Raw genomic sequence first — 26746 nt, 5'->3', positions numbered from 1 at the left:
CTCACAAAGAAGCTAATGACAATGATGGCAGTGCTGGCTAATTTTGAACACATGTATTTCCAAGCACCATGTAAAGGGCTTTATGTGAATTATCTTACTTCATCTTCACAATAACCCTGAGAGGCAGTACTGTTGTTATCCCCACTTTCCAGATTTGGAAACTGAGGCTCAGAGAGGTGAAGTCACTGTCCATGCTCACACAGCTAGCAAGGGTGGATCTGGGACTTAAGCTCAGACACTCTGGGTCCAGAGAGCCTACTTTTCCCTGATGCTCTGAACAGCCTCCCTGTGCTCTGCTGTGAAATTCATGCCCAAAGAGAGGAGTTCCTTTACACCCCCTGCACCAGGCAGGTTGGTGTCCCTGCTCTGTGTTCCTTTAGTACCCTCCAAATTTCAAGTTTTATTATTTCCAGGGCCGATACTCTGGTCTCCAGAAAGCTTTCTGTCATCTTCTTCACACACAAGAACTAGTTCCACCTCCAGAAAGCTCTCCTTCCGGAAAGAAGAGAGAAGGAAGGTCCAGGCATGGTTTAGGGGTGAGGAGAAAAGGCTGGGTGCTGCTCTGTGTTTCCATGGCAACGCAGCAGCCTTCCTCATTACTGCTTTGTTTGCTGCTGAGGAGGGTGGTGAGGTGGGGGTGAGGCTCTCTTCTCTCCTTTCCTTCCTCACCATCCCTTCAGGCTGGGCAGCCAGGTGAGCTGAAAGCCTGCACCTGACACAACCTTGCTGGCTGGATTCCACCCGACTCCAAGCTTAGAGGCTGGGACCTTGTAGCTGGAGTCCTCCTGGGCAGAATGGCAGCCTGGGCCAGGCCTCTCAACAGCATTCCCCTCCCCGGATCCCAAAGGCTGTGAACTCCCTAAAGAGGATGGCATGTTTGTACCTCCAGGGTCTCCACAGGGCCTGGCAAGAGTAGACACTCAATGGATTCTTATTGAACGAATGAATGAACAAATGAAAGAACAGACCAGCAATCCATCCTATACTAGAGCTACGAGTATCATTTTCACTTTCCCAAACCTCCATGCTCTGTCTCCCTTCTGGGTCTTTGCCAATACGGTTCCCTCTGCCCATGCTTCCCCACTGCACTGTGCTGATTCTGACACCTCACGTCTCAGCTTGGAGGTCACATGCCCACAGAGGGTTTCTGTGACTGCTTGATGGTAGGCCCTCCCCATGGCCCCTGGGCTACGGGAGTGTGCTGGAGTGCAGAGGCATGTGCCTTGTGTGCTTGTGTGTCTCCCCAGTGAGTCTGGGAGCCTCGTGCAGCTGGGAACCATGTCTGCCAGGCCCCTAGATCCTGACATGAGGCCTGGCCCATAGTAAGTGTGCAGCTCTTCTTTGTGAAAGGTCAGGAAGGACGGGGTGGTTCTTTTGGAATAAGAGAGAATGAGGGAGTGGGAGTTGATGAGTGAAAAGAATAGCATACAGAACTCAAACCTCCTTAGAGTCGGATGGAAGCCAGAGCTCTTCACAGCCCAGGACCCCTCCCCTGCCCTCATCATGCATAGCGTTAACCAGATAATAGCAACAGTCCCAAGTCCTTGTGGCTGTGCAGCAGCTCACCAAAGCTCTTTCACATCCTTGGCCTGGTTCCAGTCCCCAGACAGCCTTGAAGAGAGGGCCTTATGAATTGTTCCTCTCATTTTTTTTTTTTTTGCGGTACGCGGGCCTCTCACTGTTGTGGCCTCTCCCGTCGCAGAGCACAGTCTCCGGACACACAGGCTCAGCGGCCATGGCTCACGGGCCCAGCCGCTCCGCGGTATGTGGGATCTTCCCGGACTGGGGCATGAACCCGTATCCCCTGCATCGGCAGGCGGACTCCCAACCACTGCGCCACCAGGGAAGCCCCTGTTCCCCTCATTTTAAGGTGCTGGGCAACTGGATAGCCACATGCCCAAAGATGAACTTGGACCCTTACCTCACACCATATGCAAAATAACTCAAAATGGATCATCAACTTTACTGTAAGAGCTAAAACTATAAGGTTTTTAGAAACATTGAAGAAAATCTTTAAGACTTTGGGTTAGGCAGAGACTTCTTAGATACAATACCAAAAACATGGTCCAAAAAAGAAAATTTGATAAATTGGACTTTGTCAAAATTTATAACTTCGGTTATAACTTTGGCTTCAAAAGACACCACAAAGAAAATGAAAAGAAAAGCAAAAGACCGCAAAAAACTATTGGCAAAACACACACATGATCAAGGAAGAGCATTCCAAGCTCAAAGATGATGAAAGGGGCCCTGAGGGATGATGCCTCCAGCAGAGACAGTCTGGGTTCCTAAGTCTCGTGGACTCTCCACTGCGTTTGCTCTTTTCCAGCAGCCCCGTAGCTGAGCCCCGTAGTTGAGTGGGGCTTCCAGGCCTGACTGGGACTCTCGCTGGAGAACTGACTCAGGTAGGAAAAGTCTCTCCCAAGGCCTGCAGACTTAACCAGCTGCACCTCCCTCCTTTTTCCACCTGCTTCCTCAACAAGGGCTCCCCTGAGTGGCCACTGGCAGAACTGTAGCTTCCTGCCACAGCTGACCCAGAGCCTGGGATGGCTGAGATGCCTGTTCCGTCTGCCAGGAGACCCCAGGAATGCCATCGCTGCTACTCTGACTCTCGGGCAGATGGCTTACTGTTAAAATGTACTGTGTTCAACGTAAACTATTACACTTTTACATTTGGCTAAACATGTCAGTGTATATGCGTGGAAACCAGTGACCTGGGATAATTAAACTGTGGGCAACCTAGGCAGAAAGAGAGGGGAGCAGAAAGTAGGGAAACTTAAGAAGGTAGGCAAGAGGCTCCCTGCTCCCTGCTCCCGTCAGATGCTGATCCGGAGGCGGGTGTTGTCCTCCTTCCTTTTTCCAGGACTAATCTCATTACGCCCTTTTCCCCTATTTTTGTGAGTTAGCACAGGGAATCCAGACTCCCAGGCCACCTCTTGTCTCCTGTACTCCAGTCCCTTTACCTTTATTCCCTTTTCCATCCCCAGCACCCAACCATCCCTAGTACCTAGAACCATTCCAATGTGTCCCCTGGAACTCTGTGTCCACTTTTCATTTTACAGATATCTATGTGATACTTCCTGTGTTCCAGGCATTTTTCTCCATGACTGATAAACCTTAGTCCACATGTCCCTCTTAACAGCACTGTGAAGTGGGTACTAACTGATAGCACCATCCCCATTTTACAGATGAGTAAATGAGGCATGGATAAAGAGCTTGCTCCAGGTCGCTTGGCAAGTAGGAGTTGGAACTGGGATTCAGTGCCAGAGCCCGCGGTGCCCAGAAACACCCCCCAGATCCTCAGAGCATCACCTTTTCACTGGGAACTGAAACCCAAGACTCCCGAGGAGGCTTACCACCCTCTCCGCAAGTGGTTTCTGTTTCTCTCCCAATATCATGGATCTGGGGATGGGAGAGATGTCTTTCTTGCTCTTCTTTGTAACTTTCAGACTATTCTTCCCTCCTCCCTGCAAAAGCTCCCGTCTTGTACCCACGGGTGTCAGCCTAGACGTCCTGCTCCCCCTCTGTGTCATAGGCATCTACTCCCCCCGACCCGGGTCACACCCCTCCTTCCTGGAAGAGTTCAGTTCCTGCCTCAATGTCATGACACTACTGCTCCTGTCTTCATTCTTGCTGATTTCAGTATCTACATATCCACAGAGATGATCTGTCTAACAGTCTAGCCCCATGGTTCTTTGACACTCAGCCTCTCACTCCATGGAAATGCCCTAGACCTTATCACTACCAATAACTGCAATCCCTTCTTAATCTCAACATCACCCAGATCATTTTCCAACAGCCAGTTTCTGTCTGTCACCTCACACCCTCTAGGACTCAAAAATTCTTCTACCCACTGGAGCTCCAACAGCTTTCACTGTTCCTTGCCCTTCTCACGTTTCATTTCTCTCCTTACGTGCCTTAAATTCCACGGCCAGTCATTAAAATTACTCCCTTTCACCTTCAATCCTCTTGTTTCATTCTCATACTTGCTTGGGAAAACCGCCACCCTGGTTAAAACTATCTGTGTGACTCTTTCACACCTGTAAGCACACAGATGGATACAGTTGAGGGAAATGCACAGTAAGTCTGGCTGCTCTTGTTGGAAATTCAAGACCGTGAACCTCAGTGGGCCCCTAGAGCTGCCCGTCAGTCCTGCTACATTCCCCTAACCCATTCACTCCTCTGGATTTCTGCTTCTACCTTTCTTCCTGTTCTCAAACAGCCCATGTCTGCCTACCACCAGCATCACACACTCACCTGAGACCTTGTTCCCTCTTTTACTGAGAAAATAGAAACTGTAAGGAAAGCACGTCCACAATCTCCACCAGTACTCCTGCTACCGCGGGTCAGCTATCCGCCCTCAGCTCTCAGCAGAGGCCAGCTTCTCTCCTTGGGCACTAGTTCCCAACCCCTCCTACATCCTCGCTTTGCTCTAGTGATTCTGCATCTCTTACATCACCAGATTTTTATTTTCTATTGGATCGTTCCCATCAGCATACCATGCGCAGCTATTTCTCCCTTCCTAACCACTTCCACCTCTCCATGCTCTTCGAAAGAGTTGCTGACGCCCCTGGCTCCAAATCCTCTCCTATCATTCTCTCTTGCAGCTCTTCTAGTCTGGCCACCGATAACCTCCACCTTGCTTCAACTGTGGCTCCTCCTCAGTTCTACTCTTACTTGACCACATCAGCACAACTGGCCCCTCCCTTCTCCGGGAAGCATTTTCTTTACCTGGCTTCCAGGACAGCACCGTTTCCTGCTGTTCCTCCATCCTCACTGCCTGCTCGTCTCAGTCTCTTTTTCTGCTTCCTCCTCATTTGACCAACTTGCATATATTAGAGCAGCATTCCAAGGCTCAGAACTTGACCCTCACCCTCCACTCCAGTGATCCAGTCCTACGCCTCGAACCGTCATCTGTCTCCATGCTGGCGACTCCCATGTTGTGTGTCCAGTCTCTCCTCTGAACCGCAGACGCATATCCAGCCACCTGCCTGGCATGTCCACAACCCAGCTCCCGGTCCCCCCGCCGTCCTGCACTTCCCATCCAGCACTTCCTGTCTTTTTCATCCAATGGCAGCACCTCCAGTTGCTCAGTCCACAAGCCTTAGTCATCCTGGATTCCTCTCTTTCACGCTCCCCGTTCAATCTATCAGCGAGTCTGGTTGGCTCCACCTTCAAAATATTTCCAAAATCTGACCACCTCACGGCTCTCATCGCAGTCCAGGCTACCACTATCTCTCTCTTTTTTTTTTTTTTTTTGCGGTACGCGGGCATCTCACTGCTGTGGTCTCTCCCGTTGCGGAGCACAGGCTCCGGACGCGCAGGCTCAGTTGCCATGGCTCACGGGCCCAGCCGCTCCGCGGCACGTGGGATCCTCCCGGACCAGAGCACGAACCCGTGTCCCCTGCATCGGCAGGCGGACTCTCAACCACTGCGCCACCAGGGAAGCCCGAGGCACCGCTATCTCTTGCCTGGGTTGCCACAGAGTCCTCCCAAATGACCTCTCTGCTTGCCCTCACCCCCATTTATTCTCAGTGCCAGGGTCAAAGTGACCCCTTTAAAACATGAGTCACTTCATGTCACTCCTTTGCTCAGGTACCCCCCATGCCCTTCACTCTCCCCTGTCCAGCCACGCCGGCCCATTAGCTTTTCCTCTGCTCCAGGCAAGCTTGCACCACCGCTACTACCGCCCCAGGCTTTTGCTCTGCCTGCAGTGCCTTTCCCCCACGGCTGCATGGTCTGCTCCCCTCTCTTCAAGTCTTCGCTCAGATGTCATCCTCTCAGTGAAGCCTTCCGCAATCACCCTCTTTACAATCCTAATCTCACCCTGACCCCTGCACTGCTTCTCCCCACTAGAATCCCACGAGGGAGGGATTTTTTTGTCTCGTTCATTGATATACCACCAGCATTAGTCTAGCACAAAGCAGTCGTTCACCAAATATTTGTCGAATGAACAAGCCTACTTTTCTTGAATGGGAGTGAAGAATTTCTAGAGTGTGATGCAGTCTGGAGCCCAAACAAATGATCTTTTAAAATCAGAGCAACCTTGCAGGTAAGTCCAAGCAGCTGCTGGTCACATCCAGCTTTTGCTCGTACTTTCTGCTCTTACCCAGGTCTGAAGAATACGGATGCCTGTGACCACGAGCTCAGCATCTGAGTCTCTGACTCACTGTATTGGCTCACGACCATGAACAGGTGTTGATCTCCCCGGTTCAAGTTCTAGGTGAAACAGGGAGTCATTGCTGTGTGTCAGGCACTCTGTATCCTTTCCTTACTTAGTCTTGGGAGCTATTGCCTTTCTTGGAAACTAGATGAGAGAATCGTAAGACGTTAAAGATGATCGTCAGTGGCCCTACCTGCGCGGCACCCCGTGATACAGTGGTTCCATCCTCTAAACTGAACCTTTCCTCTCTGAGACCTTTGTGAGGCTGGTTCATTTATATACAAGAAAAGCTTCACAAAGGTAGAAGTAGGAAGGCCCATTGGAACGACTGCTTTGTGCATTTTACAACTCTTTTAGCAAAAGGAGCAAGTGGTACAAAATAAACACTCTCCCGGGGAATCTGGGCTATTCTGTCATCTTGGCCCTGGGTTTGAGGAAGTGGTGTCTTACAGCAGCAGTCCCCAGCCTATTTGTCACACGGGACCAGCTTCATGGAAGACAATTTTTTCATGGACTGGGGGCGGGGGTAGGGCATGGTTTGGGGATGATTCAAGCACATTACATTTATTGTGCACTTTATTTCTGTTATTATTACATTGTAATATGTAATGAAATAATTATACAACTCGGCATAATGCAGAATCAGTGGGAGCCCTGAGCTTGTTTTCCTGCAACTAGCTGGTCCCATCTGGGGGCGATGGGAGACAGTGACACCCGAAGTGTGTTGCTTATGTCTAGTCTGCTCTGTAAGACGCAGCTTAATTGTCACTCTCCACTCACTGATAGGGTTTTGATATGAGTCTGCCAGCAACTGATTTATTATGGTCTCTGTGCAGTCAGACCTCTCTGCTAATGATAATTTGTGTTTGCAGCCGCCCCCCAGAGCTAGCATCACCGCCTCAGCTCCACCTCAGATCATCAGGCGTTAGATTCACATAAGGAACGCGCAACCTAGATCCCTCGCATGTGCAGTTCACAGTAGGGCTCCCGCTCCTGTGAGAATCTAATGCTGCCCCCCATCTGACAGGAGGCGGAGCTCAGGCGGTAATGCAAGCGAAGGGAGCGGCTGTAATCGCTGGCCCGCTGTTCATCTCCTGCTGTGTGATGTCCCACCAGGGGGTTGGGGACCCCTGTCTTAAAGGACAGGGCTGCATGCCATCTCAGGGCTGAGCCTCCTGCCTTGACCATTTATAAGCTCAGCGCACCCCTCCCAGCTCCCCGGCAGGCTTCTGCGTGTTGCATAATGGGGGGGGGAGGGGGGCCTCATGTTTGACCTGGAAACCCCTCTGTTCACCAGGGAGCCTCCCAGGATGACTGTCTCGCCGGGCAACCTGAATATGGTGGAAAAGTCCCGGAACTTCTCGGCTGACGACTGCTTCCACTCTCGGAGCACTGTCCTGCAGGGGCAGCCCTTTGGGGGTATCCCCACTGTGCTGTTCCTCAACGTTATCTTGTGGGTGGTGAGTTCTGGGCAGTGCAGTGGGCAGACAGAGAGGTCTCACCCAGGGTGGATGGTCCAGCTTTCACAAATGATACAAGGGGCCCCAGCTGTCCGTGGATGCCAGCCACAGTGGTGGGAACTATCTGAATGTCAGTCCTGCCCAGGGAGGCCCAGGGTGGGTGGGCCTTGGAGAAGAGGAGGCTGCAGGAGCAGTGGAATCCCTGATTCTCTTCCTTGCACCCTTGTCCAAAGGTCCCCCTGGCCAGTGCCCTTGAGCCTCCCATCTGTCCCCTGATTTATTCAACGAGTGCTCTGTCCACTGTTCTGAACGTGCCACCAGCGCCTCTATTCAACCACTCTGAGCATCCACTCTGTGCTGGGATGCTGCCGGGCACTGGGAATCTAGAGTTGCAGAAGGCATGACCCCCACCCTGACAGAGCTGGCCACCTAGCGGGGAGCCCCTGGGGACCTCAGGGACAGTCTTCCCCATGGGAATTCAGGGGTCAGTCGAGGGGAAGGCATCCATGAGCTCTCTTGCGCCATGTTGCTTTTCCTGACCTATAGGTCATCGTCTTGGTTTACTCCTTCCTCCGGAAAGCCGCATGGGACTACGGACGCCTGGCTCTGCTGATACACAACGACAGGTGAGGAGAGGCTGGGCGTCGGGAGTGAGCTGCTAGCTTCATCGGGGGATGTGCTGCTGTGACCAGTGCCCATACTGCACAGGTGTCTCGTCAGCAGGTGGCATCTTATTACCACCCCTGCCCGTGTTCTAGCCCTCCCTGCATTAGGGTGACTTGGAGAGCAGCCACCTCTGGGCACAAGGCCACTTTTTTCTCCGATCTCAGCCTTTCTGGATCTCATGGTTCCCAAGATGCGTTGGCCACCTGTCTGTGCCCAGAGCTGTGTGCTCAGCAAACACGTTGAGGCGTGTCTGCTACTGGGCAGGAGGGGACCACAGCCCTCAGCCCAGGGAGCAAGGCTGGCACCTAAGAACTTTCTCCTTTTCCACCTCCCCACTACCCTTCCTGGCCGGCAGCCTGACCTCGCTGATCTATGGGGAGCAGAGCGAGAAGACGTCTCCCTCGGATATTTCCCTGGAGATGGAACACAGGGACAAGGTGGGTGCTGGGGTGGGCCTGGGCCTGGTGAGGGCGGGGGCAGGGGTCCGGGCATCTGCAGGAAGGAGCGGGTTCATCAGCTGGGGCTTTGCAATCAGCCACCCAACCACTCCTAGCAACGTGACCTTGGACAAATGCCTCCACCTTGCCAAGCCTGTCTCCCCATCGGAAATATGGAGACACTGACCGTACCTGCCTCCTAGGGTGCCGAGAAGGTGGTGGCAGTAAGTGCACGAAGGAGAAAGGGAGCAAGGAAGGCCCTCCAGAGCGAAGGAGTGGAGCTAAAGCGCTCTAGATGGCGCTCGGGACTGGTCCGAGCTGAACTCCAGAAGAGAGGTCTGGCTTGCTGTCTCCACATTCTCACCTCCCTCTCACTCCTCAACCCCTCACACGTGGCTCCCACCCAGACAGCCCCAGGGCCACCAACGGTCCCATGCGATGAAATCCAATGGGCTCTCCTCAGTTCTCATCTCTCAGAAACACCTGAGTCTGCGGATCATCTTCCCTCCCTTTTTTTTTTTTTTTTTTTTTTTTTTGCGGTACGCGGGCCTCTCACTGTTGTGGCCACTCCCGTTGCGGAGCACAGGCTCCGGACGCGCAGGCTTAGTGGCCATGGCTCACGGGCCCAGCCACTGCGAGACATGTGGGATCTTCCCAGACCGGGGCACGAACCCATGTCCCCTGCCTCGGCAGGCGGACTCTCAACCACTGCGCCACCAGGGAAGCCCTCTTTTTAAGTTTTTTAAATAACGTATATTTTATTTTTAAAAAATATTTATTTATTTATTGGCTGCGTCGGGTCTTAGTTGCGGCACGCAGGATCTTTCGTGGCAGCGAATGGGCTTCTCTCTAGTTGTGGCCTGCAGGCTTCGTTGCCCCGTGGCGTGTAAGATCTTAGTTCCCTGACCAGGAATCAAACCGGCATCCCCTGCATTGCAAGACCGATTGCCAACCACTGGACCACCAGTGAAGTCCCTGCATTCCTTTTGTTCAGCAGTCTTAACCCAGTCCGTGATGATTCCTCATCTACACAGTTAATCTAGCGTGCCCGCTTCCCCCACTGAGAGCTATACCGGTCTTACTCCCCACTGTCCCAGCACCTGGTCCAGCCTGTCGTGTAATTAGTATCGGATATGTGTTTGTTGGAAGCAAATTTTCATCCATTTTCATCCCTCCAAGAGACCTGGTCCCTTTACTTGCCGAGACCTGCCCCTGACAAGAATGGGAGCCTCAGACAGGTTCACGTCCTGGAGGTTTCCTCTGTCGAATAAGGACAGTAACACCTACCTTGCAAGGCAACTCTCAGACTTATCTTTAGAAACATCACTTCAGCTTTGTGTGGTTTTTTTTTCTGTACAATGACATTTTATTTTAAAAATATCTAGAAGATAAATCATGATGGCAGCAGTGGGGTAGTCAAACAGAAGAGGGTAGAAATTAGACACGGAGGAAGAGTGCGCTGAGGTGGCCCCTGGCAGATGGCGAGGCCTCAGCCAGGCTGAGTGGAGTGGGTGAAGCGAACAGGTCTCCTCATAGCGCCCTCAGCAAGTCAGGGCGGATGTGGCGGGAGTGGGGAGGATGGAGCCACTGAGGTGGGTGCAGTGAACGGACCGCTGTCACTCAGGCTTGTCAGCTGAGCTGGCTCCTGGGAGCCTGTGGCCATTTCCACGGGGTGGGGAGAAAAGGAGAGATGTGTCTGCTTCTCAGGCCCACTGTTCAGCTGCTAAGTTTTCTGAATGGTTTATGCCTTTCAGAGGCACAATATATATGCAGGGGAGTGTGTGTGTGTGTGTGTGTGTGTGTGTGTGTGTGTGTGTGTGTGTGTGAGAGAGAGAGAGGGAGAGAGAAAGAGAGAATATGGGTCCATACCTGGTCACTCACACATCTGTGTCCACGTGCCTTTCATGGGTACATAGGCCACACTTCTACTCACTACCTCTGTCCTCCCACCGATACTCCTCCACTCTGCATATCCACTAGGGCCCGTCAGCAAACCTGCTTGCTCCCTTAATGAATTGCACGTTGGCCCAGAGGTGGGAGGTGAGGAAAGACTCCCCATGTAGGGAAGGGGTGGCCAGACTCTCAGCCCAAGTCTTGTCTAGCAATTCACCCCCTCCCTGGGACTTTCCCAGTCGCCACTGCCACCATCATGCCATTTCCCGTCATCGCTCTGCCTCATCCCCGGGCTTTTATCCCTACTTTAGTTCCCTAGGATATAGCTGGGGAAATGGTCCCCCCACAAGTGGACATTCCTGATGGGCATTCCCACTGTCAACCCACCCAGCACAGGGAGGAGGCCTAGAAGGTGGGAACCTCCTTCTGTTTCATGTTTGCCTGCCCCTCATTTCTTCCTTTTGGGAAATATGCCTTCCCCAATCCATGTGGTTCTGGGGGACTATCAACCAAGTGGGCCTGCCTGGGTCGCTGATGGGCTCGTGACCCAATCAAGAGCTGCAGCCTTTTCCAAGGTTTTGCCAAACCCCTGGGATCCCAGAAGGAAGCATGACCAGGGTAACTGAAACAGCTACAACATCTGGCAGCTTTTAGAGCTGTGGCCCTCTGCCTACCCTATGCATACAATCCCCGAGCTGACTGCCTCTCTAGCCCCTCCCAGCCCCCAGCTGAGGCCACCTTTTCCCACCACCCGGAAACTCCAGACAGCAAGACCCTGAGAGAAATGTATAATCGACAGGACCCCCAGATGCAGAAGAAGAAACCCAGCTCAAGTTAGCATTATAACAAAAGGGTGATGTGTGGCCTGAGTGCGGGGAAATCTAAGGGAAGCAGCTGCTTCGGGTACAGCTAGATCCAGGAAGTCCAGCATTGCCACCAGGATCCCCTCTGTGGTCCTCTCTCCTCTGAGCAGGCTTTTTATCTCAGACAAGCTCCTGCATGTGGCATCAAAGACTCACAGAGCCCCTCCAGGATGCCTGGTGTTGACCGAGATGCAAGAACTCAGAGGAAGACCCTTCTCCCAACACCCATATCAGTCCCCTTAAGAGCATTTTGCTTGGCCCCTCTTGGGTCATGTTCCCGTTGGTCAACTGACCACTGGTAGTAGACACCTTCTTGACGGGCCACATGCATAGGGGAGGGGCATTTCCCAGAAGGAAGCAACGAGGGACAGACAGAAAGCAATTGACATCCACCCCAAAGTCCCTTCTCTCCCTCCAGTCTGAGGCCCACCCTCTAAGCCACCACTTGCTGTAACAGGATGCCCGACTTCTGAAAAGACATCTCCCTCAGCACCGATTCCAGTCCAGACCTTGCCGGGGGAGGAAGCCCCGGACACTGCCTCACTGCCTCGGACGCCCCAGCGCTGGGTTTTCTCACACTTTCTCTCCTTTTTCCCCAGGGCTTCTATTCCTGGTTTTTCAACACCATCACCATGAAGTAAGTGCCTGAGCTTCCTGAGCCTTGTCTGGGGGAGGGTGGGGACAGGGTCTCCTGCACTGCAGGACCAGGCCTTGGGCCTAAGTTCTGTGCCCCAATGTCCACTCCCCACTCCCCCTGCCCACCGCAGCCCGGCCCTGGCACAGGACGCTTTCTCGTGCTCCATTGGTGAAATGGGGACAGGACGCTGCCCACAGCCCATTTTCCCTCTGCCACAGTTCTCAGGAAAGACCCCTCTCACATGCTTGTAAAAATGCTTTTATGAAGCCCACACGAGGAAAAAGAAATCCTTCCCAGGTACTCTTTGCTTTACTTCTGTGAACATCATTCCTTATATTTGCCTAGATGGAAAAAACAAAAACCACCAGGCGGAAGGGCAGGTTTCCTCTCCCAGCCTCCATGCCCATTACGGAGGGACAGCCCCTGGCCCACCACACCTTCTGGATCTCTTTAGTGTGAGACCCCGCTTGGCAAGGAGAGAGACCCCGAGTCACCTGTCATCTCCCGATGGCCTCGTACCAGCCAGACGCCTCCGCAGAGCAGACACCTGTCAGAGCTCCATGCCTCCACACACATGCACACACACGTGCACACACATGTGCATACACACTTAACATGTGTGCACACAGCTGTCGCCACCTCAGAGCGCTGTGTGTTCCTGGGCTCTCCCTAAATATCCCCCATCTGGCCTGCCCTGCCTGTCCTTTGAACCCCTCCTCCAGGGTCCGTCCTTGCCTGGTGATGCCTGCCTTAGGGTGCAGCCTCAGTGCTCCCCAGAGGCCACCTGCACCAGGGGCCTGCCTGGACCTGCACGTCTGCTTCTTTGCCAAGGCCCTTAGGGCTTCTTCCTTCATGTACCTCCATGCCCACACCATTCAAGGGCCTTGCTGGGAGCATTCAGACATTGCCGCAAGATCCCATCCACCCTCATGAGCTACACCAGGGCACCTCTCTTTCCCCAGACCTGTGGAAGGGCCTGGGACCCTTTGGGGGCACAAGATACCATGACTGGGCCTTGGGAATCCAGAGCTGGGCTTGGGACCAGCAGCCTCTGGGGTTTGAGCCCCAGCTCCACTGGTGGAGGACTCCCCATGGCCTTGGCCTCTCGTCTTCGTTCATCGTTCACCAGAGTCCCGAGGAAGTGATACAGCTAGTTTGTGCGTGGGTGGGAATCTTAGCCACATGTTGGGGGAGTGGAGGGGAGACTTTTATTTCTTGGCACCTTCTCTGGTTTTGCTTTGTTAATTTTTAAAACATGCACCAGCTTGCATAAATACATCTTTATTAAGAGAAACCTATACCTCCAGTCTCCCATGCCGCTCTTCATGACCGCCCTTTCCTGCAGAAGCCAAAGTCCCAGCGCACAAAGCCCACTCAGTCTAGTTAGAAAAACATGGGTTGACAAGACCCACTACACATGATTGATAATGGGGAGAGCATAACTGCTGGGCAAAGGGCATTTGGGAGAGCGAGAAATTAATTCCAATTTGGGGGTTCTGAAGAAGCATAGTTTTGAGCGAGGCCTTGGGGAATGGGAAGAATTTTGACCGTTGTGATGTGGAGGGCCCATCAGAAATTAAGGACTGCATGAGCAAAGGTTTGGGGCAGAGATGGACAGGGAGTGTCCAGAAATGGTAAATCTTCTGGTGTGGCTAGAAACAAGAGTACATAGCAAGAGAGGGCATGAAAGATTGGGCCGGAAGGATCAGCTGGGATCTTGACTACCATACCGAGAATCTTGGCCTTTGGTTTAGAGGCAGCAGGGAGCCAGCGACTACTTTTGAGCGGGACACTCAGGTGATGTCTGTTTGTAGGCAGGGGCATGAGGGGTGAATGGCAGTAGGAAGAGTCCAAAGGCAACGTGAGCAGCTAAGAAGGTTTTTCCAGTGTCCAGGTGAGAGGTGCTGGTGACCAGGGAAACAGTGCGGAGGAGACGTGGGGAGGGAGATGATGGGGCAACAACAGTCAATGGGTTGTTTCCACCTGGCTTCCACCTGGTTAGGAAAAAGGGAGAAATCGAGGTCTGGCTTCTGCGGAGGGTAATAATACCACCAGTTGGGAGATGAGGAGAGATGATGAGTTGGGAAATTAATGACATAGGGCCGGGGTGAGCATGTGAGTTGACCGGCAGGCGGTTGAGAAACAGGATTAAAGCTTAGGAGAAAGGTCGGACCTAGAGATTTAGACTTGGGATATGGGTGCACAGAGGTCGTAGTTGAAGTCATGGGAGCAGATGGGACACCCAAGGGAAAGGGCCCAAGGAAGAGACTGGTTGGGACAAGAGAAAAAGGTGGCAACCTCTAGGGCACGGGCTCACTGAAGCCAGGCAGGCGCGACGTCCAGACAGGGTGTGGTCAGCAGCCTCCAGCCCTACGAGGTTGAGTAGCATGAGCGCTCAGCAGAGGATGTCGGCTTTGGGGATGCGAATCTCCACTGGGAGCGCAGTTCCGGGACGAGGAGATGTCCAAGAAGTAGGGGCAGAGAATGGAAGCCACCTTTTTCAAGAGGTGGGTGGGAGCAGGGAAGGAAGGATATTGGATGGAACTTGAAGGGAAACTGGTGAAGGAGTGGATGCTTAAGGAGTTTCTTGGGGTTTTGTTTTTTAAGAGTAGCAAATGAGCCCTTGAACCTGGCTGTAGTTGAAAGGGAAGAAGTGTGGGCATCTGTAGAGACAGATGGATGTTAATTTAAAGATGAGACAGGTAGAGCAAGTCTCCAGCAAGAGGTAGAGGAGAGGAAGTGATTACAGCAGAGATGAGAATTAATTGTGAGTAGGAGAAAGAGTGATGCCTGGAATGTCATGGGGCCGGCACTTTAAAAAGTGGCGGGAAGAGAACAGAATTGAGTAGAGGAATATGTATAGGCAGACTCAAAAATTCAGGCTTCCCTCAGAACTGTAAGATAGGCTGCTGAGTATAACCTGCGCTGGTGCAGATGGAGCAATGGGCCCAGTGGGGAGGCGGGAATTGTCAGCCCAGAAAGGAGATTCTTGTGTTCTTCGTCCCGTCCAGCCCTCTGCTCCCTCCACCTGGATGGAGGCTCTCACCCTGCCTCTGGCACGCTGCTTCTATCAGGTGAGCAGATCTTGGCACCCCAAGCCTGCAGGGGGACATTCCCCCATTCTCCCTTCTCACCAGTTCTCATCCACCCCATTCTTGGGATTTAATTCTCAAGTCCAAGGCAGGAAGTATTTTAACTGCTTGAAGTTAAAAAAAGGTTGAGAGCTCTAAATAATTACCTAAATGGTGATACTGAAAGCCTTAAAGATATGCTCTTTGTAATAGTGTTGAAAAATAAATCTGAATCCTGGACTGAGTGCTAGGAGTTGCATGCAACCTTCAAGTCTGATCAGAGGGCAAGGGTGAGTAAACTATGGCACGTCCACCAAAGGCGGGGGCGTGCAGCTTGGGGCTGGGTATGAATCAATAATCCACAAACAGAGGCTATCGTCACCATTATTATTGGGCAACCATAAAAATATTTAGACAAAATGTAAAACGGTCAGAAAAGACTTAAGATTAAATGCTGAGCAAAAGAGCAGTACATCAAATGGTGTTTATACTACAGTCAAAGTTAAACCAGCAATACAATAAGAAGCTAAAGGAAATTGGCCAAAATGATTAATAGCCATTATCTTAGGTTTGATGAGATTGTGGGTGAATGATTTTCTTCTTTGTTATTTTCCAAAGTTTCTATAATAAGCATGTATTGCTTTAAAGTTTTTTAATTGAAGTATAACACACGTACAGAAAAGTGCACAAAAAATGTGTCCAGCTCAATCATCACAAGCAAAGCCTATACAAGCACCATCCCGATAAAGAATTAGAACATTGCCAAGACCCCAGAAGCCCTCCTCCTTCTCCCTCCCAATCTCCTATCACCTCCCGCCTCTCCAAAGGTAACCAGTATCCTGACTTCTAACTCTGTAGTTCAGTATTGCCTATTTTTGAACTTTGTATATGAAATGATATGGTATGTATTGTTTGTGCCTGACATCTTTCACTCAACGTTGCATTTGTGGGGTTCAGCTATGGTCATTCATTTTTATCTCTGTATGGTATTTCATTACATACGTATAATGTGATGTATATAGCTCACTATATATATATTTCACTACATATATATTTCAATTCTTGTGTCCATTCTACCTTTGATAGACAATTAGGTTGTTTCCAGTTTGGGGCTGTTACAAAATAACGTGTCTGTGACATTCTTATACATGTCTCTTGGTGCCCATGTGCATGTATTTCTGTTGGGTATAAACCTAGGAGTGGAATTGCTAGGTCATAGGGTATACTTATAGTCAACTTCTGTAGATAATGTCCACTCTTATCCAAAGCTGTGTGCCAGAGTAAGTACCCGTGAGTGTGAGAGAGCTCCCGGCATCCCACACCCTCACCAGCACTTTCTCACCAACACTTTCCTCACCGACTTTCCAACTTTGGCCAGTCTGGCAGTGTGGAGTGATACCTCATTGTGGCTTTGAGTACCCCTTTTTAATTTAAGGAACAACTTTTTGAAAAATAGGATGAATCCTGTTATCACTAATGTTTTATTCAGTGCCTGCGCTATAGCAAGCCCTCAACATGTTTGAAGAAGCAATAAAAGAGGAAATAAATGCCTGATTTAAGAGGGCTTCTGGATTCCCAGGAGTCTATCTTTGATACGCCTGTGAAATTCAGTGAAATACATTTCAGGCATAACAAGTTTTGAGAAGGGTGATATCTCTAAAGATTAAATACTCGGGGGTAGGGTGGTCATCTTCTCTCCCTTTCCTCTACCTCCGACTTCCGTTGTAGCCACACTGGCTCCTGAGCAATGTCCTTGTCTCTGTGTCTCTTCCAGGAACGAAGATCTGATTAGCAAGTGTGGAGACGATGCCCGTATCTACATCATGTTCCAGTATCATCTCATCATCCTTGTGCTTATCCTCTGCATCCCCTCCTTGGGCATCATTTTGCCCATCAACTACACTGGAAATGTTCTGGGTAGGCAGAGCTCAGCAGGTCCCGGGCCCAGCCCACTAGACCTAAGAGGCAGCCCGGTAGGCAGGACAGAACTTGGGTCTTGAGCGTCTAGGAATCTAAATTTTAATTGCACTTCTCAAAATTAGTTATGTGACCTTAGGCAACCCACGCTTCAGTTCTCTCACGTGGAAACCGGAGATGATACCTCTTTTGGTATAAATTTGGCCCAGGGCCTGGCACACAGAAGGCAGATAGTAGTAATTCAGTCTAAAACTGAATGTTTATTTATGACCCCACACTGCATCTGTCCAGATGTTCCTGGAGGGCTTGTTATGACATGTGACCCACTACAAAGATCTCTGGACCTGATCTCTCTCTGTACCCACTCTGATGGACACAGCACGCAGAATTTCTCATAGGGATTCTATCCACACTCCTTATAACAGGGTAAATTTTCACACAATAATGTGGTGGGTGAGGGCTTGGGCTTCAAAGACAGAAAAATCATGGTTCCCCAACTTTTACCCACATCTGCTTCCCAGAAAATTATTTCATCTTATACAGTGTCCTCAGGCCTCAGTTTCCTCAACTGTCATAGGGATAGAGAGACAATGCGTGTCAAGTGGTGGGCACAGTGCCTGATAGTGGGCACTTTGAATAACAGCCAGGGTTTCACTAGGAAATGCAAACATAGAGCTGTATGAGGCCCATACAACTAGGTGGTACAGGATAGCACCTTAAGTGCCCAGGTGGCAGCCAGGTGTACGCTGATTGCTCAAGTTTCCACCTATTTCTCCTCGGCCAGTGGTAGACCTCAGTTACTTCAAGGTAGCCCCCATTTCTCATGCTACCAAATACTACCACCAGAGTAAATAACTACTGAGCCCTGCCTTCCCAGATTCTCATCCTAAGAGCTAGTATGTTGGCAATGATAGTATGATAGTACGGCAATGATAGTATGATTTCATAAAACTTGGAGATGTCTAAACCAGCGCACTGATACACTCAGCCAGAAGGATTTGCTCTGTTTGAATGAGGCAGCAATGCATTTTCAGAAGTTCTGGGTTTTGTGATTGTTGCCAGTGGTAACAGTGTTGCTAATTTCATCATTCCACTCATGGTGGGGCTGCCGGGTCCCTCCCACCAGCGTTCACCGGTGTCTACCCTGAGTCAGTCACGCCCTGGGGTTGCCGCACCAATGCTCGGTCTTGCTTCACAGCCGAGGAGCCCCAGTCAGCAGTCCCAGGGAGGAGAGGAGGCCTCTGATGGGGCTGTTTGGAAGCTGGGGACAACCTCTGGGGAACTAGAAGGAAGACCAGGACGTAGACAAGCATCTCTAGACCCCGGGCATTCGCTCAGGAACCCTGAAGTCTGGCACCCAACCAGTCAAGGTGCCAGGCTTGAGGTCAGCAACTTTCTTCTCTTTCAGACTGGAATAGTCACTTTGGTCGGACCACCATTGTCAATGTCTCCACAGAGTAGGTACCTGATCCTCTTACCTCCCATTCTACTGGCTTGGGGGCTGGGTGTTAGCGTGGAGAGATGGTCCAATGTGTGGGTCCGAAGCATGAGCCCCACTCTGCTGATAAGAAAGGCCTGGTTTCCTGGGGAGCCCAGGTTCCAGGTGGGATGCCGGAAGTTGCATCCTCTTGGTGAGGAAGTATTCTTGGTGTCTCAGTGTCCCCATCTCTGTAATGGGTGGAACTACCTAAACCGGTCACTCCTGAAGATTTGCAAATGTGGTCCTATTTGCTTAGCATGTCCAGCTCCCAACAGGATTACTGCAGTAAGCAGAGGTTTAAGGTATTGCTTCCCTGCCCACAAAATAGTTCAGGTCAACCCTCATATAACCGAGTGAAGCTCAGACCTGACTCCCACAGCAGCGAGACAGAGGAACCACAGGAGCTGGGTTCATGCCCCGGCTTTGCCATTAGCCTGCCCTGGGTCTGGGGCAGTGCACCCTCCCGCTCTGAGCTTCATCCCTAGTCCATGGTGGGGGGAAGAGCTGTTGGACATGACCTCTAAGCCCCCTCCAGCCCTCATGGTCCGGGAACCTGTGGATTTTAACGTCAGCCAACCCAGTTGGTGACCAGATCAATCTGTACTGAGCCAGATGCGGCCCTGCCGGTCCAGGCTGAGACATCAGTCCCCCCCTAGGTCTCATGGCCAGGCTTGGCCGACTTCCTGACAGAGCTGAAGCACTACTTCCAATACCTGAAGCAGGTGTGAGTGGGGTTTGCACACTCCTGCCCCACCTCCCCTTGCCCCACCCCTGGTCCCCTGCCCCTGCACCCCTGCAAACTCCGTCAAATTCCAAATCCATCAAAGTCCAAACTCAGCAGAATGGTTGGGCACCCTCTCGCCTCCACCTTCAACCAACTCTTTCCCGGGTACTGGCAACACCAGAGCAGAGCTTACCAGCCTCTCCCAGGCCAGCCACTGTTGTAAGTGTGGCACCTACAACTTCCCAACTAGAAGTGAATTTTAATAGGGCAGCAAAGAGCCTTCAACGTTTGTAAGTCCATACTGGCAGAGAGCTGGAATGTCCCTTAGGGACCGTGTCACCTTGCCCCCTCCGAGAACACTGAGGAGAGAAACATGTAACTAGATGGGGGAGGTTAGGTGAAATGCCAGCGCGGGGACAGTGGTGAGGAGATATTCTGAAGCAAGGCAGCCTTTCTCTCCTCCAACTGCACCACATAAGGCGGGCCCTATTTCCGAGCGGTCCTCCTGGCTGGATGCCTTGGGACAGCATCACGTGAGCACAGAGCCCAAGCGCCAGCCCTCTTCCTACCCCAGGGAGGCGGGCCGAATCTGCAGGCCTGCGTGTGACCCCGGAGTCCCTTACCACAGAGGCCGGGTGGTCCCTCCTGCTGTCCTCACGGTCGGCGGGGGCGGCCTGAGCCACAGCCGCCACGGCGTGAAGAGTGTAAGTGCTTCTGCAGCTCCGGGTTCACCTCCCGGCACTGCCACAGCTAGGAGTGACCTCGAGCGGTCACTCTAGCCCTTGTTTCCCTACGGGTAAAATGAAGACATTCACAGTACCACCTTCACGAGGTGCAAGAGTCTAGTGAGAAAATGTCCACAAAGCATCTAGTCCCACCCTGGGCCTGACGTATAGTAAGCACTCAATGAACGTGAGCCTCTATTAGTTGGAGTGGACGTCCCCTTCTCCATTCCCTTCCAAGGTGCCTGAGTGTCTGGAGGCACCAGAGGGTGGCGCTGGGGAGACCGTGTGGGGTGGAAGTGGGGGTCTCACGCCTCCTGTGTCTTGTTCTTGGCAGGAGTAAGTTCCTGTGGCTGCACAGCTTCTTCGCTTTCTTATACTTTGTCACCAACTTCCTCTTCATGACTCATCACTGTTTAGGGTTTGTGCCCAAGAAGAGCTACAAGGTGAGTAAGTGAAAAGAGCTACCAGAGCAACACCCTCTCGGCTAGAGGCTCTCCCCAGCTGGACACCATCCCACCCCCATACTTCAGAGGCATCCCAGCTTGGTGTGTTCTGCACACCTGGGGGTGGGCAGTCTCACCTGAGTAGGGCAAGCCTCCTCTGCTTATCCCTGGGAATCGTCACCTGGCACATCTGTCTGGGCTGTTAAACCACTAATACACTTCCAAACCAATTGGTAAATAGCTGCTCCCAGGTGCCTCCTCCCCCTGCACCCCTGCTGCCCTGGACCCTCTCCAAGGACCCCTGGAGCTCCCCACCATCAGAAAACTAAAGGCTTAACTAAGCCCTGAACCTGCGAGGGGCCTCCGTCTTCAGCGGCCAAGGCCCCCTGCTGACCCTCTGGGTAGATATTTTGACTTGCTGTGCCCAAGCTTCTTGCCCTTCCACCATCTCCCTGAGGTCAGAGACCCCATGTCCTGCCCCAGTGTTGTCCCCACTGTCTTGGTTTGTGTGTCCCCCATCCTACCTCCCAAGCAGACCCTGAGACAGGGATTTGAGTAGCGTTCACTTATTTGGGAGGTGATCCCAGGAAGGACCACTAGGTGGGTAGGGTCTTCTGCGGTGGAAGGTGGCAGGTAAAAGCGAGATCAGCTCCTTCAAGCTGTCCATCCTAAAGGACGGATTCACTTTACCCCACCCCAGAATGCAAACGCACATACCCCTGAAAGGTAATCCCGAATGTTTCAGCCTGAGGCTTGGGCACCCCTGACCAGTCTGGACTCGGCCACTTCAGCTTTCCTTCTTGCCACCAGAAGCTTCTGCCCAGACTCCCCTCTCTTGCAGCACAGTTTACCAGACTGTCACCTTGAGGCGATGGCTCAGGAAGACATTTCCCACTCACAGAATAAAATGTGGACTTTGAGGGGCTTCCACATTCCCTCCCCAGAGTCTAGCTCGCCTCCTAACTCCCCTGCACAGTCTGATGAGAGGGACGACCCAGCGAGGTGGGACGTCACGTGGCGCGGCGGAGGTGCGGGGAGACTGTAAATCAACGAGAGGGTGTGAGCAGCCCTTGCAGGGCGTGGGCTGTGGTCCTTCCCCAGGCCCTGTCTGCAGCCTCTGGCTCGCCCTCCATCACAGCCGTCTATGGCAAGGGGTCCACGGGGGGCACAGAGGTTAACAGAGGTGTAGCTTCCCGGGCTGCAGCTTCCCACGGCCTGCTGACCCCAGGGACACGGGCTGGGGCAGCTGACACCTGGCTCACCCAGCAAGGAGGCGGCCTGGTGTGAGTAGAAAACCCACTCCAGGTGGTTCTGGGCCACCTGAAGACCCAGACTCCAGGAGTCCTGTGTGAGCACAGGCTTCTTTCTCCATTGACCTTCCCCACCTAGGTCACAAGGACACTAATGATCACCTATGTCCCCACGGACATCCAAGACCCAGAGATCATCATTAAGCATTTTCAGTAAGTGGGTCGGGTGGGCTGAGGCGTGGATTGCATCCTCCTGGTAACCCTGCCTGGGTCCTCATGTGGGTCGTGATGCACAGGATGGTGGAGTGGGGCTGTGGCTCACCCCAGATTCAGCTCAGGATCAACCTTGCAGAATGGGGGAGGCCCTGGTTGGGGCCAGAGCAGGGTTTCTGAAGTCAGGGAATTTCTGCTTGGCATGGGTGTGATGGGGGAAGCCTTACCCTTGTACCGCCAACTGTGGAGCCCAGGGAGCTGCCAGATGGCAGTTATCTAGAGCGGGTCATCTTGAGGCAACTTTTGTGACCCGAGCTCCTAGCCACAGGAGCCAGTTATCTCTCCATGAGCAGCAATTTCCAGCTCTGCTCCCTGGCCCTGTTCTGTGTCACCTGGGGAAGATGTGGCAACTCTCAGATTAACAGGGATCAACCCTGACATCCAGCCTTAGGAGCAAGGGGTGGATTCTACCATCCAAGCAGCAGGAACCATGGGTATAGCTGAGCCCCCTAGCCCTGTAGGCTGTAGCTCTGGGTAGGGGGTGGGGGGTGGGGAAGGGGGAGGTCCCCAGCCCTACGGAATGGCTCAACCTCCATGTTTGTGGCTTCAGTGAGGCCTATCCAGGGTGCGTAGTGACCAGAGTCCACTTCTGCTACGACGTCAGGACCCTGATTGACTTGGACGATCAGAGGTGAGGCTGTAGCGGGACCTGTCTGAATCTGGGGTGGGGAGAGAAGGAGAGGTTGTGGCTCTGCTGGCACCCTGACCACAAGATCCTTCTCCCATTGCCCATTGGCTGACAGGCGCCATGCAATGCGGGGCCGGCTCTATTACACTGCCAAGGCCAAGAAGAAGGGGAAGGTGATGATCAAGGTCCATCCCTGCTCCCGGCTGTGCTTCTGCAAGTGCTGGGTTTGCTTTAAAGAGGTAACTGGCAAGGGCATCGGGGGACACAGCGGAGGGGCTAGGGCACCGGGTCTCCAGGCTTTGTCCAGGGCTCTGGGCAGCGCCCCTTGCCCGCACCCTGGGGCCACAGGCCTCATTCGGGTCTGCTCTGTGCTGCGGCACCTGGCTCCCGCTTTCCTTTCCACCCGTCCTATCTCGCTGTTGAGAGGAGTCTTCCTTGGGGCCCCCTCCGGAGCGATCCAGGGACGCTTGTTCTTGGCCCCTCCTGGGCTTGGATGGGAGGACCAGTGAGGTCACAGCAGGCTGCTATAGGCTCCCAGGCCTCAGGCTTTCAGAGAGCTAGGACAGGAATATTTGAAAGCAGTGGATTCAGTCTTATCGCCCAACCACCGTGGCTAGAAGGAGGTCTTGGCAGGACTGAACTCCAGCGAGTCCAGAAAAAGAATCATCCCCTTTCCTGAAAATGCTACAGACACATTCTGTCACTCCTCTGGAGGCTACTCGGAGTCCAAAGGCACCCCCTTACCCCCAGCGATGCCTCGCTTTCGCTAGATCTAAGAGCAGGGAGCTAATCTCAGAGTCATAGCCTCTTCCTCTTCTAGAGCTGGGATCTTGGAGCCCACCTGGGGTCTGGAGCTTTTTGCCGGGCTTCCAAGGGAGCCGGGGATGGAACCGAGCCCTCGGGCCTGCCGCCTGAGTGGAGAGAGGCCTCCCATCCAGGCGTGAGGCCTGGAGCTCTGGCTGCTCCAGCTCTGAGGGCCACATCTCACCCCAGGTAGACGCAGAGCAGTATTATAGTGAGCTGGAGGAGCAGCTGACTGATGAGTTCAACGCTGAGCTCAACCGCGTGCGGCTGAAGCGTCTGGACCTGATCTTTGTCACCTTCCAGGACTCCAGGATGACAAAGCAGTGAGTGCCAGGGCCAGCTGCTTGCTGTGCCCAGCCCAGCCCTGACAGTGGGCCTCTGCTTCTCTGAAACCATCCTCTTTCACCCCCATTCCAGCCAAGGGGAGGAGGAGAGCGAGCCTCCCTCCGGTTTGCCATATTCTGCCCTCCCCTCGACCCCTCCATGCTCCTCATGGGCATGGAGCCACCATCTTGCTTTCTAGAGCATGGCCACATCCGTCTTCCCCCAGCTGCCAGGCTCAGCTTGTCTCCAGAGATGCCCAGGCCCTGGGCTCTTCACTCCCATATGTTCTTGCTTCAGCACAGAAGTGGTCAGAGTAGCTGTTGACCTCTTGATTCCTCTTCCAGGCCTTGACAAGAATGGCACCCAGTTCTCCCTCATTGCACATCACCCCTCCCCTCACCACGAGTGACAGAGTCAGGGTAGAGGAGCCCTGCTTGCCATTGCTCCTCTCCTGCTGCAAACCTCCCCTGATTCATAGCCCTACTGCCTCCTCTCTCCTCCACGCCAGCCTCTGGCAGCCCCACCTTGATAGGGAGTGGATGAGGGCCACTCTGGAATGTTCTGGAAGGAATCTTAGGACTGGGTCAAATAGATGGGAGCCTCAGAATCAGTCTTTTGAGGATTATGGGGCCCTCCTCTCCCCGAGGGAGCCTGATCACTCACCACATTTGTCCTCACCCCCCCCCAACCCTACCAAGGAACAGTGGCAGAAGCTAGAGTTTAGTCGCAAAAAATTGTGTACAATTTTGCAAGTCACTTACACCCTCTAATTTCTTACCTATCAGATTTGATTACGTATATCTTCCCTGTCCTCCTCCCAGAGGGTTAAGAAGGGATATGTGTTCTAGTTAGTGTATGTGTTCTAGAAAACAATACAACTACGTAAGACAATAACTTGCTGAGAACACTCTCTGCAGAGAGGATCTAAGGTCTAATTACAGCAGATGTGTGAATTAGAAAACCAAAGATGAGGCTCCGGTGCCAGCACCCGCCCCCTTTGGTTGTGTCTTCAGTAATCTGTGCAATTAAGACGATGTTAATCACCAATTAGCACAGCGTCATGCACTGTGTAGAACTCAATAGTCGGTAGCTACGGATACTAAGATGGGGCTGAAATGAATACCTCTCCTGTCAACCTCACAGAAAGAGCGCGTCTTTGTGCTGTCACTACTGTTAAGGGGAAAAGACGTGAACTGAGAACCGTGTGGCCCCCTTTTTCCTGGACAGTCCCTCCCTCTAACGCCCCTTTCGTTCAGTGACTAGGCCTTGGGGACTGCCCACTTACAAGGTCGAGAGAGACATATCCAAGTCTCCAAGACTTCCCAGGAAGTGGATGAGTCTCTACCTGTGGGATGACCACAGCGGCCCCGGGCCCCTGGCATGAGCCCTCCCCCGCCGCGGGCCATCGTCCTCACCCCCGGACCTCTGTCTGCTCCCGCATCTCCGCAGCATCCTGGAGGATTACAAGTTCATCCAGTGCGGTGTGTCGGCCCAACAGTCCTCGGTGACCACCGTCGTCAAATCCGACCGCTGGAGGGTTGTCCTTGCCCCACACCCCAAAGACATTATTTGGTAAGCCCTCTCTGTCCCTCCCCTCTCCTTTGAGCTCCTCTGGGACTGAAGAAGGCCGTAGGACGGGGAAGGGAGTCAGGGCCTGTCCTCCTGCTTCACTGCCCACACACGGCCCCCGCTGGGCTGTTTCTCTCGTGGGCATCACAGCCTCCTCCCACGCCCAAGCCCACCCCACCACAAGCATGGAAGGCACCCAGCCTTTGGGGAAAGAGTTTTTTCCTGCAGAAAGAATTCGGATCGTTTTTTTGGCTCGCTTTACAAGTGGTGTGACTGAGGGGAAGGCCCAGGGCTGTCTCATGCAGGCGTGGGTGGGCCCACGGGCTTGAATTAGACCAGGGCAGCCTTGTCCACAGCTGGCACGCAGGAAGCAGCACGGGCTGTGTCTGAGGGCTGAGACCCGGGGTCCTAAGTGCGTCTCCCTCCTCCGTCCTGCCCAGGAAACACCTGTCTGTCCGCCGCTTCCATTGGTGGGCCCGCTTCATCGCAATCAACACCTTCCTCTTCCTCCTCTTCTTCTTCCTCACCACGCCTGCCATCATCATCAACACCATCGACATGTACAACGTCACCCGCCCCATGGAGAAGCTGAAGGTGCCTCCTCTGCCCAGGCCAGGCGCGGGGGCCCCAGGGAGATGAAGGAAGAACTCAGGCGAGGAGGGGGTGGGAGGCCCACTGGGACGTGACTCCGATGCCCGCACACTTGTGGCCGTGGCAGCGGTGTAAATGGTGGCACAGCGCTTCCTGTGCTCTAAAGGGCATGAATGTGGGTCGTTGCCCATCTTAGGGACCGGGGCTGAAGAGTGGGGGAGCCCCAGGCAAGTTCTGGGATGAGTTTGGGGGGTGGGCTTGGAGGGCTGCTTTACATTGGGCCCAGCTAGAGGTACAAAAGGGGCAGCAGAAGGTGTGGCGAGCGTGACAGCTCTGTTCTCCCCACGTTCCCTAGAGCTGGGCTCCCTGCTCTGAAGACAGGGTTGAGAGCGGGGCAGGCAGAGGTTAGTTCCAAGGCAGCCCTTCTAGAGGAGAAGGCCCTCCAGCTCTGTCTCCACTTCCCGCACTTCCAGACACACCCACAGCTGGCTGGGCGTGTGCGATGGCTCACAGGAGTCATCCCTGGAGGGAAGGGCTGCTTCATATGGACAGAGGTGTTCCGAGGAGCTGGACTGGCTCGTTTCCAAGTTCCATAGCCTCAAGGCTGTCGTAGTGATCCCAGAAGGCCCCTCCTTTCCTGTTATCCCTGTGCCTGTTCCAGCAAAACACATGCACCCACACGTGCGCGCAGCCAAGCACGTCTGCTGCCGATGCCTACCTTTGCCTCCTTTGTCAGCTTCTCAATAGGCCCCAGGCAAGGGCACCACAGCTCTCCCTGGGAAGTCTTGCTCCATACCCTCCCCCTCTTTGCCACGTCTCACACAACATCAC

At 53.1% G+C, this 26746-nt stretch overlaps 1 protein-coding gene across 1 annotated transcript in view; it reads left to right on the top strand.

Moving 5' to 3' along the window:
- TMEM63C (transmembrane protein 63C) overlaps positions 1-26746 on the top strand; it is a 69918-nt gene that overhangs the window by 29372 nt on the left and 13800 nt on the right. Inside the window, exons 3-15 of the mRNA XM_060003369.1 lie at positions 7458-7620; positions 8167-8246; positions 8642-8723; positions 12079-12116; positions 16962-17104; positions 18513-18561; positions 20368-20476; positions 21866-21939; positions 22550-22630; positions 22743-22866; positions 23621-23754; positions 25205-25327; positions 25765-25918. Of these exons, the coding sequence (XP_059859352.1) occupies positions 7471-7620; positions 8167-8246; positions 8642-8723; positions 12079-12116; positions 16962-17104; positions 18513-18561; positions 20368-20476; positions 21866-21939; positions 22550-22630; positions 22743-22866; positions 23621-23754; positions 25205-25327; positions 25765-25918 (1341 nt within the window). The 5' untranslated portion in view covers positions 7458-7470. The remainder of the gene's footprint in view (positions 1-7457; positions 7621-8166; positions 8247-8641; positions 8724-12078; positions 12117-16961; positions 17105-18512; positions 18562-20367; positions 20477-21865; positions 21940-22549; positions 22631-22742; positions 22867-23620; positions 23755-25204; positions 25328-25764; positions 25919-26746) is intronic.

This window comes from Delphinus delphis, chromosome 2, assembly GCF_949987515.2.
Source record: "Delphinus delphis chromosome 2, mDelDel1.2, whole genome shotgun sequence".
NCBI classification, from domain to species: Eukaryota; Metazoa; Chordata; class Mammalia; order Artiodactyla; family Delphinidae; genus Delphinus; species Delphinus delphis.
This window is presented reverse-complemented; position numbering and strand designations above follow the sequence as displayed.